Genomic DNA, 27,642 nt, shown 5'->3' on the forward strand with positions numbered 1-27,642 from the left:
CTCCTCCTCCTCCTCCTCCTTCTCCTCCTTCTCCTCCTCCTCCCTCTCCTTCTCCTTCTCCTTCTCCTTTTAATTAGATATTTTCTTTATTTACATGTCATATGATTTCTCCTTTCTCAGTTCCCCTCAGACAGACAGACAAACAAACAAACAAACAAAAACAACAAGAACAAACCCCTGTTGCCTCCCCCCTCCCGCTGCTTACCACCCACCCTCTCCCACTTATTGGCCCTGGCATTCCCCTACACTGGGCACAGAATCTTCATGGAGCCAAGGGCCTCTCCTCCCATTGATGATCGACTTTGCAATCCTCTACTATACACATGCTACCAGAACAATCAGTCCCACCAAGTATAGTTCTTGGTTGGTGGTTGAGTCCCTGGGAGCGCTGAGGGTACTTTTTAGTTCATATTATTGTTCGTCCTAAGGGGCTGCAAACCCTTCAGCTCCTTGGGTCCTTTCTCTAACTCCATTGGGGACCCTGTACTCAGTTCAATGGATGGCTGTGAGCCTCTACATCTGTGTTAGTCAGGTACTGTCAGAGCCTCTCAGGAGAGATAGCTATATCAGGCTGGCTTGTCCTTCCTTCAGTCTCTGCTTTATAGTTAGTCTCTGCAACTCCTTCCATGGGTATTTTGTTTCCCCCTTTAAGAAGGAATTAAATGTCTACCTTTTGGTCTTCCTTCTTGAGTTTCTTGTGGTTTGTGGGTTGTTCTTCCTGTATTCTGAACTTCTGGGCTAATAACCATTTATCAGAGAGTGCATACCATGTGTGTTCTTTTGTGATTGGGTTACCTCACTCAGGATGATCTTCTCCAGATCCATCCATTTCCCTAAGAAATTCATAAATTCATTGTTTTTAATAGCTGAGTAGTACTCCATTGTGTATATGTACCACAATTTCTGTATCCATTCCTTTGTTGAGGGACATCTGGCTTGTTTCTAGTTTCTGGCTATTATAAATAAGTCTGCTATGAACATGGTGGAGCATGTGTCCTTATTACATGTTGGAGCATCTTCTGGGTATATGCCCAGGAGTGGTATAGCTGGGTCCTCCAGTAGAACTATGTCCAATTTTCGGAGGAACTGCCAAACTGATTTCTAGAGTGGTTGTATCAGCTTGCAATCCCACCAGCAATGAAGTAGTGTTCCTGTTTCTCCACAACCTCTCCAGCATCTGCTGTCACCAGAGTTTTTTACCCTAGCCAATCTGACTGGTTTGAGGTGGAATCTCAGAATTGTTTTGATTTGCATTTCCCTGATGACTAAGGATGTTGAACATTTCTTTAGGTGCTTCACAGCCATTTGGTATTCATCAGTTGAGAATTCTTTGTTTCGCTCTGTAGCCAATTTTTTAATAGGGTTATTTGGTTCTCTGGAGTCTAACTTCTGGAGTTCTTTGCATACATTGGATATTAGCTGGGCAGCTTCTTAAATAGGTCTCACTAAGACTTCCTATTCAGACTCTCTGGATAGCAAGGCTGGAAAATAATACATTTCAGATGTTTCTCAGGTGATGGAATGCCAGAACAAGTGGAGATCAATTGGGTAATAAGACTTACAAAGTTCCTTAACAGTGCACTCCTATTTTACATATATTAAAACAAACAACATCAGAGTTCAGTGTTATCACAAATCAACAAATGTGGATAAGGTGTGAGTGGGTTTGTAGATAGGTAGGGAGCAAAGAAGAAAGAATATGACCAAAAGTGAAAAGAATATGGAGAGAAATCATCTATAGGATGTGTCTGCTCAAGGTGGTCTTATGTGAACTCCCCTTGTTTATGTAATAAACAAATCAATTAGGATCATCATTCTTATCTATTATGGACTCAAGATAAACAGAATGAGAAGGTACTGAGAGAAGGTACACGTGGAGTCTCTAATAAACTGAGGTTGCTGTAAAGTAACTAACCAGGGCTTTCAGCAACATACCAAAGGGTATGTGGCTTTTCAGTGCCAGACTCACTGTTGGACTAAAGGACTAAAAGGGACTTCAAATGCAACTTATGGGGCTGTAGAGTTGTTTATGTGACTAGGAGGGCTTGCTGCTCCTCCAGAGGAGCTGAGTTTTATTCTTAGCATCCTAGTTGGGCAGCCCACAACTGTCTATATTTCTGACTCCAGGGCATTTAATGCTATCTTCTGACTTCTACACAGCCACAGCCACACACACACACACACACACACACACACAACTACACACAGAGTCACATGTATAGCATATAGTACTACCCGAGGACCCAGCAATACCACTCCTGGGCATATACCCAAAAGATTTTCCAACATGTTATAAGGACACATGCTCCACTATGTTCATAGCAGCCATATTTATAATAGCCAGAAGCTGGAAACAACCCAGATGTCCCTCAACAGAAGAATGGATACAGAAAATGTGGTACATTTACACAATGGAGTACTACTCAGCTATTAAAACAATGAATTTAGGAAATTCTTAGGGAAATGGGTGGATTTGGAGAATATCATCCCGAGTGAGGTAACTCAATCACAAAAGAACACACATGGTATGCACTCACTGGTAAATGGATATTAGCTGAGAAGCTCAGAATACCCAAGATACAATCCACAAACCACAAGAAACTCAAGAAAAAGGAAGATCAAAGTGTGGATTCTTAGATCCTTCTTAGAAGGGGGAACAAAATACCCATGGAAGGAGTTTCAGAGACTAACTATGGAGCAGAGACTGAAGGAAGGACAATCCAGAGACTGCTTCACATGGGAATCCTTCCCATATTCAGTCATCAAATCCAGACACTATTATGGATACCAGCAAATGCTGCTGACAGAAGCCTGATATAGCTGTCTCCTGAGAGGCTCTGACAGTGCCTGACTAATACAGAAGTAGAGGCTTATAGCCATCTACTGGACTGAGCACAGGGTCCCCAATGAAGGAGCTAGAGAAAGGACCCAAGGAGCTAAAGGGTTTACAGCCCCTTAGGACGAACAACAATATGAACTAACCAGTACCCTCAGAGCTCCCAAGTACTAAACCACCAACCAAGGAGTACACATGGTGGGACTCATGGCCCAGTAGCATATGTATAGCAGAGAATGGCCAAGTCGGTCATCAATGGGATGAGAGGCCCTTGGTCCTGTGAAGGCTCTATGCCCTAGTGTAGGGAAATGCCAGGGCCAGGAAATGGGAGTGGATTGGTTGTTAAGCTGCGGGGGGATAGGGTTTTTTTGGGGGGGAAACTGGGAAAGGAGATAACATCTGAAATGTAAATAAAGAAAACATCTAATAAAAAAATCAAAATTTGCTGGGCAGTGGTGGTGCATGCCTTTAATCCTAGCATTTGGGAGGCAGAGGCAGGTGGATTTCTGAGTTTGAGGCCAGCGTGGTCTACAGAGTGAGTTCCAGGACAACCAGGGCTACACAGACAAACCCTGTCTCAAAAACAAACAAACAAACAAACAAAAAACCTCACACAAAAAAACAAACAAAAAAAACCCCAAAGTAATTGATTATAATTCAATTTGTTTTATGAATGGTTATGTAGTCTAATCTTAAATTTCTTACTAGCTGTGTTAAGTCCAAAGAAGCACATAAAGCATGATTTTAGTACTGTTTTATTTAATCTGATATATCAAAAATAATTCAATTTCAGTCTCAATATGAACAATAGTGAAGATGTGTTTTCTGTTCTCTCTCTTCCTCTCTGTCTGTCTATCTGTCTGTCTCTCTCTCTGTCTCTTTGTCTCTGTCTCTGTCTCTCTCTCTCTGTCTTCCTCATCTTTGACTCTAGGGTATGTTTTAGACACATAGCACACAGGAATTCAGAGTGGTGTCGGATAGCAGCAGTAGCCAGTCGCCGCTGTACTCAACAGCATGGTTTAGCCCGAGGGCTGTTATCCTCGTCAACACGTCCGCTTAGCAGCGCCTCGCTTCCTTTACCTATGAGGGGAAACTTAGTCTCTTTTAGCTTATTGTTTGAAATAGTTTTTGGATTACCTTTTGTAATTTTTCTGTTTTATATTTTTTTCTTGTTTTTATGAGATGTAGAATTCTGAATAAATAGAAATAGGGAGGATTTTGTTCACTTAGAAAAAAATCCGCATCCAGCCTAATTGCTGTAGTGCTGGGAATCCACTTGCCAGCATTAATATGCCAATATCAGGACAGAGGCCAGAGTTGTTACGGGCACCTCCATTACACTCTCCACGTTTCCCACGGCCCCGGCCCTTCTGTTTAACAGTTGGTTCCAAAACTGATATTTCATGCTATTTAAAAGCTTTGCATACACATTTTCAAGTTATCTGTCAGCGTGCCTTGGCATTTCAACATTAATGTCAGAAAACAGTCCATTATTAGAGGAATAATTTGTCAGCCTAAGTTGAGGGAGAAAGTTCTCGCTGTTTCCAGATTGTCTAATGATGCCTGAAGCTTCCAAAGACATTTATGCAGTCAATTACAAAATAAAGAAAATGGATCAGACCTAGGACATCATATAGTTTAGTAGGGAAATTGACAGTTTTTATTTATCTACTCATTCATTCATTCATTCATTCATTCATTCACTTTACTGATTGCTGATTGCTGCCCCCTGCCCTGGTCCCTCTCGCATACAAGTGCCTCCCCCCATCTGCCTCCCCTTCTTCTCTGAGAGGGGCAGTGGCCCTTCATAGGTATCTCCCCATCCTGGTACTTCAAGTCTCCACAGGGCTAGGTACAGCCTCCCCCTCTGAGGCCAGATAGAGCAGTCCAGTTAAGTCCAGTTAAGCAGTCCAGTAGAGCATATTCTACAGACAGGCAACAGCTTTAGAGATAGTCCCTGCTCCAGTTGTTTGGGGACCTGCATGAAGATGGAGCTGCACATCAGCTACATATTTGCAGAGGGTCTAGGTCCAGCCCATATATGTTCTTTGGTTGGTTTAGTCACTGAGCGACCCAAGGGTCCATGTTAGATGACTCTGTAGGTCTTCCTGTGCAGTTCCTATCCCCTTCAGGGCCCTCAGTTCTTCCATCTCTTCCATAAGAGTCCCCAAGCTCCATCCAATGCTTAGCTGTGTGTCTCTGCATCTGTTTTAGTCAGCTATGGATGGAACGAACCTCTGAGAGGAAGTTATGTGAGGCTTCTGTCTGCAAGCATAACAGTGTCATAAATAGTGTCCGGGATTGGTGCTTACCCATGAGATGGGCATTAAGTTGGCCATTTACTCAGTCTCTGCTCCATCCCTTTCCTTGTATTTCTTGTTGACGGGATAAATTTTGTGTTGAATGTTTTTTGGATGGGTGGGTGTCCCTATCACTCCAATGGGGTTCCTGTCTGGCTACAGGAGGTGGCCTCTTCAGGGTCCATATTCCCACTGCTGTGAGTCTCAGTTAAGGTCACCCCTCATTGATTCCTGGGAACCTCTCCTTCCCAGGTTTCTAACAAGTCCTCGAGATGCCCTCTCTCTCAGCTGCAGATATCTATTCATTCTCATGGCCTTCTGGCCCTCTATCCTGTCTCTCTCACACCCAATCCGGAAGCTCCATCACTTCCCTCCCAACCCCTCTCCTACCCAATCCCTCTCTCTATCTCCATTTGCCTGCTATGATGATTTTATTTCCCTTCCTAAGTGAGATTCAAGCATCTTTGCTTGGGTCTTTCTTATTGTTTAGCTTCTTTGTTTCTGTGGTGTATAGTGTGGATATCCTGTACTTTATGGCTAGTATCCACTTATGAACAAGTACATATCATGTATGTCTCTTTGGATCTGGGTTACCCCACTCAGGAAGATATTCTCATATTCCATCCATTTAGCTGCAAAATTCATGATGTCTTCATTTTAATGATTGAATGGTAAGATTTTCATTGTGTAGCTCTACCACATTTTCTTTATCCATTCTTCAGTTGAGGGACATCTAGGCTGTTTCCAGTTTGTGGTTATCATGAGTAAAGCTGCTATGAATATCCTTGAGCAAGTGTCCGTGTGGTATAGTAGAACATCTTTTGGGTATATGCCCAGGAGTAGTATAACTGTGTCTTGAGGTAGAACTATTCCCAGTTTTCTGAGAAACTGCCAAATTGATTTCCAAAGTAGTTGTACAAGTTTACACTCCCACCAGCAATGGAGGAGTGTTCCCCTTGCTCCACATCCTTACCAGCATATGCTGTCACTTGAGTTTTTGATCTTAGCCATTTTGACTGGTGTAAGATGGAATCTCAGGGTCATTTTGATTTGCATTTCCATGACTAAGGACTTTGAACATTTCTTTAAGTGTTTCAAGATTCCTCTGCTGAGAATTCTGTTTAGCTCTGTACACCATTTTTTTTGTTTTTGTTTTTGTTTTTGTTTTTGTTTTTGTTTTCGAGACAGGGTTTCTCTGTGTAGTCTTAGTTGTCCTGGAACTCACTCTGTAGACCAGGCTGGCCTCGAACTCAGAAATCCACCTGCCTCTGCCTCCCAAGTGCTAGGATTAAAGGCTTGTGCCACCACTGCCTGGTTGTACACCATTTCTTTTTCTTTTTCTTTTCTTTATTTACATGTAAATTTCTCCTTTCCCAGTTTCCCCTTCAAAAAACAAACAAAAACAACAAGAACAAACCCCTGTTGCCTCCCCCTCCTCATGCCTGCCAACCCACCCTCTCCCACTTCTTGGCCCTGGCATTCCCTTACACTGGGGCACAGAACCTTCACAGGGCCGAGGTCCTCTCCTCCTATTGATGATCGAATTTGCAATCCTCTACTATACACATGCTGCCAGAACAATCAGACCCACCATGTGCAGTTGGTTGGTGGTTGAGACCCTGGGAACTCTGAGGGTGCTAGTTAGTTCATATTGTTGTTTGTCCTAAGGGGCTGCAAACCCCTCATCTCCATAGGTCCTTTCTCTAACTTCTTCACTGGGGACCGGGTACACCATTTTTTAATTGGGTTATTTGGGTTGTTGGTGTCTAATTTTGTAAGTTGTGTATGTATTTTAGACATTAGTCCTCTGCCAGATGTGAAGATGTGTGAAGATGGTGAAGATCCTTTGCAATCTGTTTGCTGTCATTTTGTCCTATTGACAGTGTTCTTTGCTTTACAGAAGTTTTTCAGCTTTATGAAAATAATTTATCAATTATTAATCTCAGAGCCTTATCTATTGGTATTCTGTTCAGAAAGTTGTCTCCTGTACCAGTGGTTTCAAGGCTCTTTCTCACTTTCTTTTCTACTAGATTTAGTGTATCCAATTTTATGTTGAGGTCTTGGATCTACTTGGACTTGACTTTGTACAGGATGGTAGATATGGATCTATTTGTATCCTTCCTCGTGCAGACATCCAGTTTGACCATTTGTTAAAGGTGTTTTCTTTTTGCTGTTGTATGGCTTTGCCTTCTTTGTCAAAAATGAAGTGTTTTTATGTGTGTGGGTATATTTCAAGGCCTCCTATCCTACTGATTCCATTGATGAACCAGTCTGTTTTATACCAATACCGTGCCGCTTTTATCATTAGTGATCACAAGCTATAGTACAGCTTGTGAGGTAAGGGATGGCGATACCTCCAGAAGTTCTTTTATTGTTTAGGATTATTTTAAGTATTTTGAGATTTTTGTTTTCCACATAAAATTGAGAATTTTTCCTTCAGGGATTGAAAATAATTGTGTTGGAATTTTGAAGGGAATTGCATTGAATCTGTAGATTGTTTTTGGTAAGGTGGTCATTTTCACTATGTTAATCTTACCCATCCATGAGCATGGGAGATCTACTCATTTTCTGATACTTTCCTCAATTTCTTTGTTCAGTGATTTGAAGTTCTTGTTATATAGATCTTTCACTGGTTAGATTTATACCAAGGTATTTTATATTATTTGTGGCTACTGCAAAGAATGTTGTTTCCCTAATTTCTTACTTGGCTTGGTTATCATTTTATCATATAAAGAGGGCTGTTCATTTTTCTGAGTTAATTTTTATCCAGCCACCTAAATGAAAGTGTTTATCAGCTGTAGGAGTTCTCTGTAGAATTCCTGGGATCTGTTATATATACTAGCATATCATCTGCAAATAGCTCTAAGTTGATATTTGAACCATGTATTTAGCATTTTTCCTTTGTAAGCTTGGTATGCTTGTTCAAAATGCTCTTCATGAGACTTAACCAAAGAGCAAGTCTCTGCTGGGCTGCTTTTGAGACTTCCTTTATCAGTACAATTAATATAAATCTCTTCACCTTAGCCTCAGGTAGACTCTTCAGACAAGGGCAAAAAGCAGCCACATTCTTCACCAAAATATCACAAAAACAGTCTCTAGGCCACATAATTCTTCTCCACTGAAACCTCTCTGGCCAGGTCTGCACAGTTTAAATCACTCTCAGCAACAAGTCTTCCATATTCCTACTGGAATAGCCCATTAAGTCCCCACTTAAAGGATTCCACTGCTTTCCAAATCCAAAGTTCCCAAATCCACATTCTTCCAAGCAAAAGCATGGTCAGGCCCATCACAACAATATACCAGTCCCTCATCCAACTTCTGTCTTCTGTGAACAGACACCATAACCAATGCAACTCTTATAAGGATAGCATTTAATTGGGACTGCCTTACAGGTTCAGAGATTCAATCTATTATCATCAAGGTGGGAGCACTGCAGCATCCAGGCAGGCATGGTGCAGGAGGAGCTAAAGTTTATACATCTTGTTCTGAAGGAAAACAGGAGAAAATTCTTCTAGGCAGCTAGGACAAGGGTATTAAACCTATGCCCACAGTGACACACCTCCAAGTCTAATAAGGCCACACCTTCTAATAGTGCCACTCCCTGGGCCAAGCATATACAAATCATCACACTGTCCAAACAACATGTGTCTTCCATGGGTTTTGCCTAAGCATGTGTCTTGTCTCAACACATGTATCTGTCTCAGCTGACATCATTCTGCCAATCAGCCCAAGTGTGAGGAAACAGCGGGAGAACTGCAGCATACCACCAGAAGTTTTTTGGTGCATTTCTTTCTATGGAGTCCAGGCAAATGCAGCTCGACTATGCAATGTAAGGCATACCAATACTAGCATGTTGTTAGCAAAGAATCCTTCATCCCATGTCCTTTCACATGGTTGCTTTAGCAGAACATCTTCTCACCTGTGTCCACTTCAGTTAAACATTCCTTCACTTGTTTGCCCCAACAAAACACCGTCCAACTGATTTTTCAAAGAACCCTTAAGTTTCCGTTTCAATTTACTTTCCTTCATTTTTGTATGTTTAAGACAGAATTTCATGTAGCCCAAGTTGGTCTTTTCTTTACTATGTAGCTGATGATGGCCTAGAACTCAAAATTCTCCTCCTTCCACCTCTCAAGTGCTAGGGTTGTAAGAATGTACCACTAGGCCTGTGTTTCCATTTTTATGCATTATAAAATCCGTTGTGAAACAATGTTCTTAAAATTTTTAAGAAAACAGAAAAACTTACACGTGATAGTTGAGAACCAGTTTTTAGTATTGGATTCTAGTATTTTACAGTCTTATTTTTCATTATTAAATTGACACACTGATAATGAACTGCATTAGTAAGCTATTATGTGGTATTGCTAAGATGGATTTCTTAATGATTTCTCTACTCATAAAGTGGTTTCTAAGAGTCTACATTGACTTGAATTACCAGACTATACATAACCACACCTGAACCTATTGATAACAGCGTTGGTACCAGCATGGCATGTTATTTACAGATGTCAAAATGAACCTACTTACACTGATACTTTTCTTCTTTGGTGAATGATTTTTCTTTCTTTCTTTACAAGTCTAACCTCCTCGAGTATCTTCTATTTAACTCACCTTGCATCCTTTTGTTTTGAGTTATTTTCTTGAATTTTCTACCCAAGTAGATAATTACTCAGTCAAACGGTCTGAATGTTTGTGGTGTATTTGCGACTATTATTTCACGCTGATGTTCAGTGTAGGAATCTGAGTCTATCATTGTGCTGAAGGCTGGTCGGTAGCAGCAGCAGTGAGGCGGCAGCAGGACTTGTTCCATGATGACACTGTGACAAAAGGCAGGTAGATCCCCAGAGCCGAATGGCCAGCCTGTCTTTCCAGTTAGCTAGCTGTTCCCGGGTTCAGTGAGAGACACTGTCTCAAAAACAACCCCTCCCATGTACTTCCTTTTGTTCTTTCTCAAATTCATGGCCTCAGGTGTGTGTGTGTGTGTGTGTGTGTGTGTGTGTGTGTGTGTATTTCTAAACATATAAATACAACCTGCTCAATGTATACGTTGCATATATAGCTATATATACATATCTTCATAACTATGAATATAGATTATTAAGAGAGAAAAGGAATTAGACATGGTTTCCAGGTGATGTGGAGAAAATGGGCTGTACTTGTAGGGTAAGAGTTGTGCTAGAGTATAATCATGTTAAAACTTATGCAATGTGCATAAAAGGAGGCATGAGAAATAACTTCACAGGCATTAGGGAGATAGTTCACTTGGCAAAGTGCCTGCTGCACACACATGAAATGGGTTTGAATTCCCAGCACCTGTGTAATAAAGCTAGTGATAGTAGCACATGTTTATAACACTAACACTTGGGGGACAGGAGGCAGGTGGATCCCCAGAGCTGAATGGCCAGCCTGTTTTGCCTATTGCCTGTTACCAGGTTCAGTGAGAGACTTTGCCTCAAAAACAAATGAACAAATGAACACAAAAGGCACAGTACATAGAGGAGACTATCTGACTTCTATTTCTGACCTCCACACACACATATATGCACAAGCTCACATACACATGCACACATTAAACACACCACCCACACAATATCTATAAAAATTCAAAAGAAAGTCAAGAGTTACTTAGAAAGGAGATTGTACTATTAAAGAATAGAAATTAAATTAAGGTATTTCTGTAGGGTTATGGATGGTATTCATTAATTAATATGGGGTCACTTTTGGAAGTGTAAGCCAAGTTCCCTATCTTAAACCATCTTTGTTGCCTTCCATCCCTGTGTTGTAGTTCACATGTGATCTTTCCTCCTCTAAAGTGTTCTATTTGTGCAAAGCAAGTCTTTAGTAAATGTTATCTTATTCTCCTTGGTAATTGTTAGTCAACTTTGGTCTTAGTTCCACGGATAACTAAAACTTAGTGCCATTTCCAAAGACACTGCATTATCTGGGAAGAGTAGGACTAAGCAAGTGGAAGATGGCCAGCTGGTGGAAGGTGTGCACACTTGTCATTGTTTCCAAGTGTGTGCTCACTGTGGATTGGCATATGCCATATCTACAGCATCCATGATTCTGTTTCCATACCCTTCGTGCAAAGTTTTGTGTAGCCACCAGATACAGAATTCTAACCTTACAGTCCACATGTTCTCCATTTCACTTAAAGGATACAGAACCCTTGGAGGAAGAGTATGGAATTACAATTTTGTCATTTGTAGTTGAAGTGGTGGTAGGATATGCCATTAAACCCTGGATCTAAGCACTTAGGTTTTTCTTCATTGTCTGTCATAACTTAATCTTCTCTTTCTCACCTAGTTGTCAATCACTTGTTCCAGGGCCTTTATTCTTGAAGCAGAAGGAGGGATGGGAATGAAAGGAGTTGTTTTAATTTGTATACAGATATAATCTATTAAAGATATTGAAATTTTCTTTTTTTTTCTTGCTTAACTTCTTTTTTTGTATTTTTTTAACTTTTATTGCATTATGATGAGAAAAGTTACATGATTTCAATTTGTCTGAATTTGTTAACATTTAAAAACATACTTTAAGTAGATAGAATTAAATCACATTCTTGTTTCCCTTTTGTATGCCAACTCCTCCCAGAGACCTCCTCTTCAATACCTACAATATCTTTTTTGTCATATTCCTTAAAATTTATAAAATATTATAACAATTAAAACAAGTATTATAAAAGTTGTTTGATATAAAACAACAATCAATTTAACAGTATTATGTAGATGCTTGTCTACAGCAATACTGAAAATACATACATTTTCCTCAATATAAATTTTAAATAACTCCAAACGTATTAACTGTATATTTCAAAATAATACATCACTACTAGTATTTTCTTAAATAAACATAAATATATAAAGTCTTTTTTTGTTTGTTTGTTTGTTTTGTATTTAGTAGAGTTTAAAATCTTGGCTCTTACTGTGGTACAAGCCCAAAATAAGAACAATTTTTAGTTGAAGTGGTAGTAGGATATTCCATTGAACCCTGGATCTAAGCACTTAGGTTTTTCATCATTGTCTGTCATAACTTAATCTTCTCTTTCTCACCTAGTTGTCTATCACTTGTTCCAGGGCCTTTATCCTTGAAGCAGAAGGAGGGATGGGAATGAAAGGAGTTGTTTTAATTTGTATACAGATATGGAATTTTCTTAATATATAAAATGCACTGGCTGGTTTTGTGTGCCAACTTGACACACAAGTTAGCGTCATCAGAGAGGAAGAAGCCTCAGTTGAGAAAATGCCTCCCTGAGATCTAGCTGTAGGGCATTTTCTCAATTAGTGATCAGTGGGGGAGGGCCCAACCAATGGTAGGTGGTGCCACCCCTTGGGCTGGAGGGCCTTGGTTCTGTAAGAAAGCAGGCTGAGTAAGCCATAGCAAGCAAGCTAGTAAGCATCCCCCCTCCATGGCTTCTATATCAGCTCTTGCCTCCATGATCCTGTCCTGTTTGAGTTCCTGTCCTGAGTTCCTTCAACAATGAACACTGTAAGCCAAATAAACCCTTTTCTCTTCAACTTGCTTGATGGTAATGGTGATTCTTCGTAGCAATAGAAACCCTAGCTAAGACATAAAGTAATGTAAAACTGTTTCTTACTTCAGCTCCCTTAGCCTCATTTCTACTGTAGAAATTATTCAGCAAATTAAGGTTGTCTCTTTGACCAAAAGCAATTTGGAGAGGAAAGGATTTATTTCAGCTTATAGTTCCACATCACAGTCTTTTGAAAGAGGGCAGGGCAGAAACTCAAGGCAGGGCAGGGATCTGGAGAATGAACTGAAGCAGAGGTCATGGGGAACTGGAGGAATACTGCTTACTGGCTTGCTCTTCATGATCAACTCATCCTGTCTTCTTATATATCCCAGAAAAGATCTACTTAGGGCTAACACTACTCATAATGGCCTTTGCCCTACCACTTGGATCCTTAATCAAAAAATGTCCCATAGGCTTACTTACAGGCTTGACTACAGTTTTACAGAGGTGTTCTCTCAGTTGAGGTTCCCTCTCAGATGACTCTATCTTGTGTCAAGTTGGAAAAAATACAGCCAGCACACTCCAGTGCCGGTGCCCACTTTTGCAACTTGAATCTTGAAATATATGCCAGTTTAGATTAGACCTAATTTATCATTTTTCCTTAATTTTTCATTTTGAGATATCTTTTGGTTACACAAATCTATTTTTTTTCTTGTTCCCATTAATAGTTTTTGAGAACAGTTAGAATTCTCTATGATGTGTATGGCCAAGTCTAGGTTTCATGACTTCCACAAACTTTTGTTATGTATATTTCTAATAAGTAATAAGTAATATATGCTTCTGACATATACAACTTCTTAGGTGAATCTTTTGATAAAATTTAGTATCACTACCAACCAGCATATGCTTCTACTTTGTTTCAGTTCTATCAGAAACCAGCCTTTCTATACTGGTTTCTTCTGACTGTCCCTTCTCTCTGTGTCTTGTACCACACAGCCTTTTAATAACAGTGCTTTTGATTTGTTTGGCCTAACACAAGCAGCCAGTATTAGACCTTGTCACCCATTCTGGTGGTGGTAGCATTTTGTGTAATGCATGTTCACTGTGTCCTGGCTATGCTTGGGCTTACATTTCACACGTCCTGTGTCTCATTTGTTAATTTTACTTCATTTATTTTATTTATTTGTTATTTCTGTCCTGCTGTAGTTTTCTGTCTTTCCTTTTCTAAAAACATAGTTGTGGTTTTGTTTCTCCAAGGGAGAGAACACTCTTATCTTGCCCCAAAGGTTTGCAAATGACCTGTTGGGTTGTATTATTTTTAGTGGTTTGCTTTTACATTTAATAAACATGCCTAAACTTGAGATTCTACTGTCTAACTGTGGAGCTCATTTTTATTTATGTCATTTCAAACACACAGAGTGCTCTTGCATCCTAACCTTTTGGAATTGTCTAGGATTATAGTTGCACATTTTTATAGTGTTTATCAAATCATGCATAAACAATTATTTAGGCTTAATTACACTATTTATTTGGAATTCCTCTGCATCTTCCACATCATTTTCTCCCTTCTTGGATTTATTGTTCATTTTCTGGGCTAGTCCCTCAAATGACTATTTCATAGTTTGTTAGAAGTAAGCTTTTGGACATATATTATTCCTAAAAGTGATCTTTTCTTTTTTTCTCATTGCAAATTTTATTTAAATGAAAATGTTTTCTCAAAAGAGTATGCCTTAAAAGTTAGCATTCTATTTTCACTTTCTGAGCCCAAGTTATTGAGAAATGTCATGCAGATATAATTATATATTCTCCCCTCTCTCTGTCTCTCTCTGTCTCTCTGTCTGTCTGTCTTTCTCTCTCTGTCTCTCCCCACCCCCCTCTGGCAAGGTATTACTAATTACCTCTGGCTGGCATGTATCTTGGTACATAGATTAGGCTGGCCTTCAGCTCAGGGATCCACCTGTCTCTGCTTCCTGAGTGCTGGCATTGAAGAAATATACTACCATTAGCAGCAATTATTAAGCTTTTTATAATCATGATTTTCTCTTCAACCTTAGGTAGCTTTAAGCCTTTTCTCTGGACTTTTGTAATTCCCACTATATATCACCTGTAGGTCAAATCCTTGTCTTATTCTTAATACTCAGTTACTTCATAGTGGCTTCACTCTCTAGAAAGATTCACATGCACCCACTTAATAATGTTCTGGTACACACCTAGTCATACCCAGCTTCATTATTGCAACATAACTTTCATTGTCACTAGGTCTTTCTACATCTACTCCTGGTTCTCTAAACCTGTCCCTGATGCCTAAATAGCCACCAGACCAATCTTTTTTAACCTTTAATAAAACAAAACAAGAAGTCTTCTATGGTATTCCACTGTACTCCCATAGAATGCTTGATTGTTCTATAGTTGTATGGCTGAATAATTTGGATGCCCAGATCTATCAGGCCAGCTCCAAGCCCTCAGCTCTCAGGCCTCACTAATAGTATCCTGGGTTTCACCAGGAGACTATGTGTATGCTCATTCTGACCACCTGATTTTATGTCTTTATTAAAACACAAACAACAAAACAAAACCAAAAAAAAAAAAAAAAACATTTGTCTACCTAATAGTCTGCTCTGCCAGTAGAGACATTAGGGTTAATTGGATGTCTAGGAGCTGTTGGCTGCCTAATGGCATGTAATTTATTCTATGTATAGTGATAGACAGTATCAGAAAATGGGGCCACCAGATCATTAAATCCACATCTGTATGAACAAGTTGAAGCGATGCAGGTTTATGTGTACATAGGTAGTTATGGAGAGCTGTTGTTCTGGTGACCAGTTGTCTATGGTTCTAAACTTCTGTGTTCCTTTGTATAAAACACAGCTATATAGCATCTACTTTATGTGAATGTCATGCAGCTAAAAGAGATGCAACACTTGATGTGTGGAAGACCTCAGTGCTGTCTTGCTCCCACTCTGCTTCTCCTCTCAGCTCTTCTTTCTGGCATTTGTTATAATGTCATTAGTTTGTACAGTAGGAAACTAAGCCAGTGTCTGGTACACATCAGGCAACAAATGGCTTAGATTCAAATGACTAATGGGAGTGCTATTGTCTGCTTGATTCTCTAAGCATATAGTAGATTCTATGGGAGGAAGGCACTATGAAGCCTTCGTCATAGGTTCTGCCTCCCGTCTCTGAAGATCACTGAAGACCTATATGATGTGAGAGGGACTTTGTTACAATTGGAGTCTTAGCCATGTCAAACTCTAGAGGTCTAATCACCTCTCAGGCATCTTTTTCTAATTCTTTGGGCTTTGTTTTGATCACATGATCCATTGCAGCTGCTCTGTTTTACACTGGGATTTCTTGTGCTCATATTACCTTCAATGACTTAGTATAGTGTAAACATTATAAATTAAATGTCCTGAATATATAGGACACTGGGTGAAAGCACTGAACCCCAGGAGAAGAAAATAAGGCTTGTGGAATTGACTGTCCTTGTAAAGTTTTATCTTTAGAACTAACTCATCAGGGCTGAGGCTCTTGGGACTGGAGAACACCAGTCCACCCCCTTCCAGAATGATGTTATAATGCACAGAACTAGTGAGGATTTTGTCCTATGTCATGTTTTGAAATTAGAAGACACATTGCCAGCAGTTTTTAAATTGGCAATCATTGGGTAGCCTTCCATAATGACCCTAGTTTACATCTTAACCAAGCTTACTGGAACACATCACTGCTACAACTCCAGACTGTTCTTATATGCTGCTGACATCCTATGGTGACCGCAAAAGAAGCGCTTTCATTACCCCATGTAGCTTAGGACTTTTCTTTGAAGTTACCTCTTTCAATTGACACTTCTCTTAGGTATAATCTTCAACCTAACATTCAGTAAGTCTGTTCAAAGTTCAGAATTTACTCTGGTTGAAAAATCTTCATGGAGCCTTTGGTGTGCACATTAATATAGACTTTGTTAATGTCAAGTATAACAACTTGTCTGTTTTATGGGAACACAACTTTGGATGTTATATATAACTATTTTATACATAACATATGACATCCCTGAGGTACTCTAAAAGGACTTAGCTTAATGCTGTGCCTGGAATTCAGAGCACATGTCCCAGCCATAGACTATATATGGTACCTTAACCTATTTTCCTGTTGCTGTACTAGAGTACATAAGGATGGGCTATTTTTTGAGACTAGGATTACTTAACTCATGATTTTGGAAGGTGAGAGATCTAAGACCATGGACTTGTATCTGGTAAATATCTTCTTTCTGTTAGGATCTCTTTACTGTGCCCCAAACTATCAGATGACACCACAGTCAGAGAGACAGAAGACCCCACAGTGGGAAAAACAAAGACAAGGGTACTTTTATAACAGACCTAGACTGGAGATAATCATTAACCTATTAAGCCACTAATAAATGAATATATGAATGTATTTAATGACTTAGTTTTCTCTTATGGTTCCCATGGGGTTGCACTTTTTAATGTCACCCAGTGGATTTTAAGTTTTAACATGGATTTTTATGGGGACATTCATGCTATAGCACAAGAATATCTCTGTTGATGGCTTGGATGGAAGTCTGTTGTCTGGGTTCCTTTGTGGCTGTACATACATAGGGACTATACATACATAGTGTTCTTTTTTTTCCCCCAAATTCATGGCCTCTTTATTTCACTAATTCTTTTTTTTCTTGGATATTTTCTTTATTTACATTTCAAATGTTTCCCCTTTCCAGGTCTCCCCTTTGTAACCTCCATCCCCTCCTCCCTGCCTCTATGAGGGTGCTTCCCCAACTCCTATCCTCCAGTCCTGGTATTCTCTTACACTGGGGCATTGAACACCTGAGGGCCTCTCCTCCCACTGATATCCAACCACATATGTGGCCAGCCCCATGGGTTGCTCCATATATATTCTTTGGTTGGTGGTCTGGCCCCTGGGAGCTGCAAACCCCCTCACCTCCTTCAGTCCCTTCTCCATCACCTCCATTGAACTCAGTCCAATGGACCCCTGAACTAAGTCCAATGGTTGGCTTTGAGTTTCCTCCTCTGTATTTGTCAGGCTCTGGTAGAGCCTCTCAGAAGACAGCCATATTAGGCTTCTATCAGCAAGTACTTCCCGACATCCACAATAGTGTCTGGGGTTGGTGACTGTATATGGGATGGATCCCCAGGTGCAACAGTCTCTGGATGGCCTTTCCTTCAGTCTCTGCTCCACACTTTGTCTCCATATTTCTTCCTGTGACTATTCACCCTTCTAAAGACCAGTGAAGCCTCCACATTTTGATTTTCTTCCTCCTTAGGCTTCATATGGCCTGTGACTTGAATCAGATAGTGTTCTATTCCTAAACACCTATGTGTATGTTCTCCTTTCTCGTGATTCTCTGCCTACATATCTCCTGCCAGCTATGTCTACCAAGCTGTGATTTCTAAGCTTCATAGAGGGAAGGAATCTGGGGGCAGCCTTGAGGAGTTCATCCTCTTAAACTCCAGCCCCAGGGATCTGAATCAGTAGACAAAGGCAAGACCTGGATGCAGGAGCTTGCCCTCACATTCCTGCCCTTCCCTGTTTTTATTATTGTTGTTGTTGTTGTTATTATTATTATTATTATTATTATTACTAATTGTTGTATGACTACTATGCCAGTCTACATGCATCTAAGAAATGGGGCAGCCCCAGAAATAGAAGAATGTGGACTGAGCAGGTAAAGAAAGCTGCACAGATTGCATAGCAGACCATGAAAGCCAAATTGCAGACAGACTTCTAAGAATTCTCAAGTCTAAGCAGAGAAAAGGACACTGATTCTAATCTGCTTCTCCTCCACCATATTCCCCAGACTCTGCAAGCAGCAGGTTAAATCTTAAAATAGCCTTTTCTTTACTTCTGCTTGTCATGTGACTCTGAGTGGGGAGGGCTGGAGATGGCAACAGTGGCTTGCTTCAGTTTCTTATCAGAGCTAATTAAATAGAAAGTGAAAAAGGAAACCACACAGTGATAGAGATATGGACTCCTCTGGGAAAGCATCTGGAGGCAGAAAGGACGGAAGTTTGTGCAGAAATGAGACAAGAAAAGCCCTTGAAGAATTTATGCAAAGAGGGTCCTTACAATTAGAGAGTTGCAGACAATCCCTTGTCTTCTAAAGATATCCTGACGACTGGGTGTTTCTTTGTGAACCCCTCAGTGCACGGCTTTATCTACAATTGGATAGCATCAACACTGAAGATGATCTTCCATGAAAAGACCTCATCACAGGGGGAATGCTCTGCTGCTCATCCTAAACTAGGCAAGAAAAGCCGTGAATGGTCCTTCATTCACATGAAGAACCATTTATTTAATGGATGAGGTCACTAACCACATGGAATTTACAACCTGATGGAGAGAGAAATACAGAGGCAAAGACAGGGCAGGAGGGACAGAACAAGGGACTCACACAGGCTCTACCACTCTGGAGGTGAGGAAATACTTCAATAGAAGTGAGATATCAAGGGTGCATCCAGAGAGGTCTGAAGGAGCTAGCCAAGATTGAACCGGTGGGACATCCCGTGGACTGGAGATGAGATGGTGTGAGCCATATTTGAGAACTGAGAGTAGTTGGCTAATCCAAGCTGGAAAGAGATGAGGCTACAACATTAATTTGCCCAGAACAAGTAAACCCTTTGCATTCTGTATTTAGCCGTGTTTGCTTTATACCTCAGACTTCAGAAATTAGAACTAGTTCTGCTCTGTATGTCACAAACAGAAACTTGAGAAAAGAGGAGTAGAGAAGAGGTAAGCCTGCAACAATCCTCAGAAGAGCTGGTTTATAAGCTTGACCAATGGCTGGCTTCTGGTAGTTTCCAACACTGCTAGAAACCTTTCATTTAACTGAAAAGTTGCATCACTACATCTAGATTATTCAAAGAGCTGGACTGCACTGGTTAGTTTTAATTGCTAACTTGTCACACTCTAGAATCACCCAGGAAACGAGTTGTGATTAGAAATTATATCTGGCTGGCCTATGGACATGGTATGGCATATGTACATGTGGAGGACTGTCTTGATTATTAGTCAATTAGTTGATAGAGGAAGGCTGAGCTCACTGTGGGCAGCATTATTCCCTAGGCAGAGAGTCCTAAAGTATGAGAGAGTGAAAAGCTAGATGAGAAGAAGTAGGCAAGGATTCACACGTTATATTCTCACTCAGATCTTGACAGTGCATGTGAAACTTTAAGTCTCTGCCATGACTTCTTAGAAGCAATAAACTGACCTGAAATTACAAGCCCATAACTCCTATCTTTACTAAGTTGCTTTTTGTCATGTTGTTTTTCTCAGTTACAGAAATGAAACTGGGATAATGACTTACAATAAAATCCTATTTTCCTCCCTGGCACTCTGGAACTTAGACACATGATAGGTAGCAGGTGCTGATACTGCTAGAGTCCCACAAACCCCTGATCTTGTGTACTGAGTCTTTCAGGAATTTCCCTTGGATGGGTTACAGTGAATATGTTGTTGTGTTTTCATAGCTAGGGATGACAGTGATATGTGGACCTTCATGATAGGGAAGTGTTATACTTTGGACATTGTTTCATCAAAAGGGTCCTGTACTGAATTATTGATTTTCAGTGTGAGGCAGCATTTCTGGAAGTTGTGGAAGCTTAGGAAGTGAAGCTAAGCTGGAGGAAGTAGGTCATTATGATGGGACTCTCAGAAGTGTGTTAGCAAGGCCTTGTCCTATTGGGGTTTCTGCTAACTGATCAAGCATGAAGTGAAAAGTCACACATTCTTGCTACCATGATGTTATTTCTAAGTGTACGGGGCCAAGTGATCATGGAGTGAAATCTCTGGAATTAGGAACCCAAATAAATCTTTCCTCCTTTAAGTTATTTTCATCAGATATCTGATCATAGCAATGAAAAATGTATACAAATGAAAAAAAAAGTAAGAAGCAGCTGGCAAATGGGTTCCTCCAGACTCTCCCACTTTCTTCTTTGCTCCTATGTGTATCCTCATTACAGACCTGTGATAAATCTTAGTCATAAGTCCTTCCAGTGGGCTATCTCACAGAAGGAGGGTCCTGATGACCTCTGACAAGCTTGCTATGTATATTTACCTACAGAATTTTGAATTAATAAATTCAGCACTGTGGGGAGCCGCAGCTGCCACCATAAATATATATTGAACACCTGGTCTCCGGCCAGAGCAGAGAGCATTGATAAACACGCCCTTAGTTGGAAAAGCTGAGTGCCTCTAGTTTGTGATGCAAGCTGGCATGATTTCCCACAGCCTATTATGCTTTGCCATGTAGCCGATGCTGATTGGGACCAGGGAAAGTATTTAATCCACAAGGGCTGGGGGCTGGAAATAATAGAAGTAAGATGTAGGGAATAGAAGTAAGATGTATGTAGAAGTAGAAGTAAGATGTATGGAAGAATAGAAGTAAGATGTATGTAAGAATAGGAGTAAGTAAGATGTAGGGAACAGGAGTAAGTAAGATGTAGGAAATAGAGATAGAAGTAAGATGTAGGGAGTAGAAGTAAGATGTATGTAGGGGATAGGAATAAGTAGGAAATAGAAGTAAGATAGAAGAAGTAAGATGTAAGCAAGAAGATGTAACTAGTAAGATGTAAGAAGAAGATATAGAAGAATATAGGAGGAAGCTAGCTAAGAAGGAAGAAAAACTGAACGAATGATTCTGTAGTACAAGGTTCCTTAATAAACTGCATGGAGAAGAGCTTGTTGTTGCCTCCTTATTTCCGCTGGACAGAAGGGCAGAGACAAGCACCAACAGGTAGAAGTACTACCTAGGTACATTGATATCTATAATCCCAGTCATAAGGAGGTGACACAAGAGGATTGCAGGACCTCAGTCATCCTGAGGACTGGCATGGTGGTGCATGCCTTTAATCCTAGTACTCAGAAGGCAGAGGCAGGAGGATCTCTGTAAGATGGAGGCCAGCCTGCTTTACATAGCAACTGCCAGGACTACACAGATTTTCTCTTTTAAAAAAAGTTATCCTGGACCTCCAAACAAACAGAAATACTACTGTCATTATGAATATGGTGTGTGTGTCTGTGTGTGTGGTGTGTGTGTGTGTGTGTGTGCATGTGTGTGTCTATCAGAACTTGTTAATCACTTTGAGTTCTCACTACACTTCTCCACTTCATAAACTTTGTCATAAATTATGCTGTTGTTTTGCTATTTTGGGAATTGAACCAAGGGCTTTGTGCATACTTGGCAAGTACTCTCGCACTGATTGAAATCCCCAATCTCTCTGAATTACTCTTGACTTTAACCTTGAAATATCAACAATGTGTCCATTTTGATAAGTGTACAAATAAGGAGTTAGCAGCTTCAGGGCAATTTCAAATCACAGGATGGGAAAGGATTTCAACAGTGGTAGGATTCCTTGGGATGTTTATAAGCATCACAAGAACCATTATTTTTTTGACTAAGTGAAGAGATACTTAATTGTTTAACCCCTGGGGTACTAAATGAAACTGCAGTATCATAGTGCAATACCTTAATGCAGGTAGCATCTCGTTATATTAAGTGTATTGGTAATGACATATATGCATGAACATGCTGTAATAAAGAAACTCATTATTTCATATGCCGACTTAAAAATAAATTTAAAAGTTCATTGATATTTATGGCATAACAGCCACACACTAGGTACTTTGACATAATTCATGTCAGAAAATTGGAACAATTGAAAGGAATTCCTTATCTTTGATTGTGCTTCAGATGGTATCCAAAGGAAATTATATCTTACCAGAGTACCCTTGGATTACTTAGGGCTTCACCTTCAGTTTCTGGAATCCCTTGGAGTTCTACCCTTGGACTGAGTGCCCTTTGAGCAGGTCCCTCAGATGGACCTCAGAGCTTCACCCCATCATCTCTGTCTCCTCGTGAACCAGAGAGAATGGCTCCCTGTTTTCTCCTCTATCTCAGAGACTTTCCTGCAGCCTAGAAGCACAGAACGCACCTCTTAAACTGAGCCTGGCTCAGTTTGCTTTTGTCCAGCATTTCTTGTCTATTTGGAGAATATTTACAGCTCACAAGTGGATTTTAATATTTAAGGTCTGCTAAGAGGCAGTGTTCCAGCAACCTCGCAGCACCGTGCAGCTTCCCACAGTGGTTTTCCTGAGACGGCTGACACTGTTCTTACTTCTGCTTACTTGTCTCCCATTCTGTTCTTTTTTTTTTCTTTCTTCTTTGTCTTCTTTCACCCATCCTGTTAGAGTATCCTCTCAGCCAACCATAAATACTTATTCTAATACCTGATGTGTGTATGGAGTTAAGTTTTATATGTCCCCTTCAAAGTTCTGAAAGCAAATTAGACATGGTTTTTTCCCCAATTTTATTTCTCTGTTCACAACTGATTAATAGGAATTCCTTTTGTTCACATGAGCCTACAATCTCTTAGTTATGTTTGAACAGGAAGATTACATTGCTTATTTGTTTGATTTTTGTTCTTCTGCATCAATTACTGGGTCAGCTAATGTAAAGTATATTTCCTATGACTGATGTATCTTCTTATCGTTGGTTAGCTGCCAACAGCTTTTTAGTTCTGACCAAAGCAAATGTTATCTCTGTTTGCCTTCTGTTCAGAAACTTAATGCCATGAATGTGGTAAGATTTGCTTGTGTTTGCAGCATTGTTAGTTCTGGAAAAAGGTTTCTAAGAGCGTATAGGAACCTGAAAGAGAACGAGCCCATGGCTCTAATGTCTGCGCATGACACTTGGTAGAGCTGTTTGGAGAGGAGAAGGAAGTGTGTCCTTATTGGAGAAGGAGTATCACTAGTGGAGTGGTCTTTGACGTTTCAAAAGCCCGGGCCATGTCCAGTGAGCGCTCTCTTTGCTTTTTGTTTGTGGTTTTATATGGAAGCTTAGATGCTGCTCCAGTGAACAGGCCTGCTGCTTGGTGCCATGCTGCCCTGGCCTGAAGAACTCTCACCCTGTGTACCCTATCCCTTACATTAGTTGTTTTGATCATAGTGTTTTATTGCAGCAACAGAAAAATAACTAAGACAGAGTGCACTAGTAGAACATTTCATTTTTTTTAATCTTCCCAAAGAGAATGGTACCCACTACCCTGTGACCTATTGAATTTGTTCTTTCAGATTTCCAGAGAGACGTTCATTCAGAGCCTACACAGCTGTTCTGTATTTTGAACCCCGGATGAAAATATTTATTCAGGCCAAAAGAGTTCAAACAAAGCTCCTGTGTTATTCCCTCTACAAACCCAGGTAACATGTTTTCCTTTATTTCCTTGGTATTTTTTTTTACATATAAAATTGATATAACTCCTCAGGTTGTCAAGAAGGCATTGACTGATGTTAAGAGTCTCTCCTTGCTGTCGGGCAAGACTGAACACTTCAGGGAACAGGAGAAGTTTGAAGAAGACTCTTAGTAGGAATTGGCTGTTCACTTTCATGCTTTGGTTGTGATTGTTTCCAAGGAGAAAACACAACTGGAGGTGTTTTTAGTTTATATAGTAATAGTTAATATAGTTAATAGTTTATATAGAACTATTAAGCTCTGTACGGTCTTGTTATATAGTAGTGTTCTTCAGGATGAGATTATAAGGAAGCGATTCCATAAGATTTTTACCACTTAATGATGACACAAGTTCCTTAGTGTTGTAAGGACACTGGGGCTAATGACCCAGTTCTCAGACTATAATATACTACCCCTATCATTAAGCAACTCACGGCTTACAGTTATGCATGGTATGCATATAGAATGAGCAGATGTATAAAATACCTGATCCACTTATATTTTACTACATATATTTTTATTTTCTTTGAAAAGTTGTTTTTATTTTATTATTTTATATCTATGGGCATTTTGTCTGCATGCATGTCTATATCCCACTTGTATGCAGCATTCACTGAAGTCAGGATTGGGCATTAAATCCCTGGAACTAGGGTTAAAGACAGTTCGGATCTGTAGTGCTAGAAATTGAACCTGAGACCTCTGGAAGATCAGCAATGGCTCTTACCTGTTGAGCCATTTCTCCAGCCCCTTATTTTATACATATATTTAATACAAAATTTAAGCTTGAATTTTCATAATATAGAATCAGTCTTGCCCAAATACTTATGAAGTTCCAATAGTCTTTTCTTATTTTTACTGTTTTTTTTTCTGGGTAGTCATTGACTTGTACAAGAGATTAGCATACTCCATGAGTCAGATTGTACAGGTACAGAGACTAGAAGAAAAAAAAAATGAGTGTCACTTAAGGAACTTACTATGCACAAGGAGAATCAATGTTTTAATGAGGGCTGAAGACGTACCTTTTACTTATATTATTTTCTACAGTGGCTCTGTGGTTTTGCTTTGCTTTAAACCATCACAGTGTTAGAGATCTGCATAAAAACTCAAATCTTCTGGTTCCATTTTTTTTCTCTTTACCAATACATATTTGGTGTTCCTTTCTGTATATCGAGTTATTTTTGGTAAAGCATCTTTGCTCTCATGTTGCCATGGTGTCATGAACTCTCAACTGCTGGTCTGGGGCTTGAAAAATTCCTTAAAGAGAGGTAAAATTGAAAATACAGATCACCTTGATTCTGTGCCTTCACCAAACAATGGTGGATTTCTCAACAGCTCCAATTTTGATTTCTGTTCATACTGAAGATCATCTTTGAAAGTAAAGTGTGCATAGGCTGAGACCCTGTCAGGCTGTTCATTCCCTAGTGAATATCAAACAGTGTCTCCTCTCCATCAGTCTCAGTCTTGTGGGAGGTACCAAGGGTCTCCTGGATCAGTCAGCTAGTCTTTTCAAGCTATTCCTGTCTTAGTGAGTTTGGTTAAGAAAAATGTTCAAACCACTGGAAAATGTATTCCTTTCCATTTTCTGAAGAATATTAACAAGCTGAGTTTTACAACGTAAAACTCTTTGTGTCAAACAGTTGCTGTTTCCATCCTAGTATGTTTGCCTTCACCTTTTGAAATGACATTCTCAGCTTTGTACTGCCAGAGGTAGGCAATATGTCAATGTGTGTATGTGCATGTGTCGGTGTCACTAGCTTTGTTCCTGCATTATACTCTCTTCAGTATTTGCAGTAGTAACTTGGATAAAGAAGCCAAATGTGAATGGTTTTTTTCAATTCATATTTGATCCTGACCTAGTGGAATATATCTCCTAAGTAGTACACAAAACAAGGTATGAAAAGAGTTGAATTCATTAAAAAAATGATATGGATAAGTGACAGATCAACCATTAGATTTTTTAGAATAGTGTATTTATTTTTATCTAGTGTACATTGGTGTTTTTCCTGCATGTATATCTGTGAGGGGATATTGAGTCCTCTGCAACTGGAGTTACAGACAGTTGTGAGCTGCAATGTGGGTGCTGGGACCTGAACCCGGGTCCTCTGGAAAGGCAGTCAGTACTCTTTTTCTTTTTCTTTTTTTTTATTAGATATTTTCTTTATTTATACGTCATAGGATTTCTCCCTCCCTAGTTTCCCCTCCAAAAAACAAACAAACAAATAAACACAACAAGAACAAAACCCTGTTGCCTCCCCCCCTCCCCATGCTTGCCACCCTACCCTCTCCCACTTATTGGCCCTGGCATTCCCCTACACTGGGGCACAGAACCTTCACACGGCCAAGGGCCTCTCCTCGCATTGATGATCGACTTTGCAATCCTCTACTATACACATGCTGCCAGAACAATTAGTCCCACCATGTATACTCCTTGGTTGGTGGTTGAATCCCTGGAAGCTCTGAGGGTACTAGTTAGTTCATATTGTTGTTCATCCTAAGGGACTGCAAACCCTTCAGCTCCTTTGGTCCTTTCTCTAACTCCTTCATTGGGGACCCTGTACTCAGTTCAATGGATAGCTGTGAGCTTCTACATCCGTGTTAGTCAGGTACTATCAGAACCTCTCAGGAGATAGCTGTATTAGGCTGGCTTGTCCTTCCTTTAGTCTCTGCTTCATAGGAAGGCTCTGCAACTCCTTCCATGGGTATTTTGTTCCCCCTTTTAAGAAGGAATGAAATGTCCACATTTTGGTCTTACTTCTTGAGTTTCTCATGGTTTGTGGGTTGTTCTTTCTGTATTCCAAACTTCTGGGCTAATAACCACTTATCAGAGAGTGCATACCATGTGTGTTCTTTAGTGATTGGGTTACCTCACTCAGGATGATATTCTCCAGACCCATCCATTTTACCAAGAAATTCATAAATTCATTGTTTTTAATAGCTGAGTAGTACTCCATTTTGTAGATGTACCACAATTTCTGTATCCATTCCTCTGTTGAGGGACATCTGGGTTTTTTCCAGTTTCTGGCTATCATAAATAAGGCTGCTATGAACATGGTGGAGTATGTGTCCTTATTACATGTTGGAGCGTTTTCTGGATATGTGCCCAGGAGTGGTACAGCTGGGTCCTCTGATAGAAATATGTCCAATTTCTGGAGGAACCGCCAAACTGATTTCCAGAGTAGTTGTACCAGCTTGCAATACCACCAGCAATGATGGAGTGTTCCTGTTTCTCCACAACCTCTCCAACATCTGCTGTCACCTGAGTTTTTTTTTTTTTGTCTTTTTGTTTGTTTTGTATTTAGTAGAGTTTAAATCTTGGCTCTTACTGTGGTACAAGCCCAAAATAAGAACAATTTTTAAACATTGGGTTTCATTGTAATAAGGCTGTATTTCAATGACCCTCATATCACCAAAGGATTTTACCTCCATCGTAGCTAAGCTGAGAGTTGATAGTTCTGCTGCACCAAGAAATGAATTGTAGGCTCGATTTTTGGATACAGACTTGCAGCTATGGTCAAAGCCATTTGACTTGAGTCAGTGACTTCATTCTCAGCCCACAGAGAACAAGTTACATTCATTTAAGAAATGGTGTAGGTATTAAGATGGTCTATCCATAAAGTCATTCACCAACTGTTTCAATGAACAATGTTTCTACTTGGAGGGTCGCACAGATATTAGGTGAGGGTAAGAATTTGGTTCATTAGCTGTGATACTTTGGAAAATCATTCATCTCAGAGAAAGAGTAACTTATAAAGTCCTCTTCTTCAAACTTGATACAAGA

The 27,642-nt window shown here is 40.0% G+C and overlaps 1 protein-coding gene across 1 annotated transcript in view; it reads left to right on the forward strand.

Annotated features, from left to right (window-relative positions):
- The window catches only part of Morc1 (MORC family CW-type zinc finger 1), a 212,158-nt gene that overhangs the window by 35,965 nt on the left and 148,551 nt on the right, over nt 1–27,642 (forward strand). Inside the window, exon 9 of the mRNA XM_031360105.1 lies at nt 23,708–23,833. Coding sequence (XP_031215965.1) covers nt 23,708–23,833 — 126 coding nt within the window. The remainder of the gene's footprint in view (nt 1–23,707; nt 23,834–27,642) is intronic.

This window comes from Mastomys coucha, unplaced genomic scaffold (genome assembly GCF_008632895.1).
Source record: "Mastomys coucha isolate ucsf_1 unplaced genomic scaffold, UCSF_Mcou_1 pScaffold12, whole genome shotgun sequence".
NCBI classification, from domain to species: domain Eukaryota; kingdom Metazoa; phylum Chordata; class Mammalia; order Rodentia; family Muridae; genus Mastomys; species Mastomys coucha.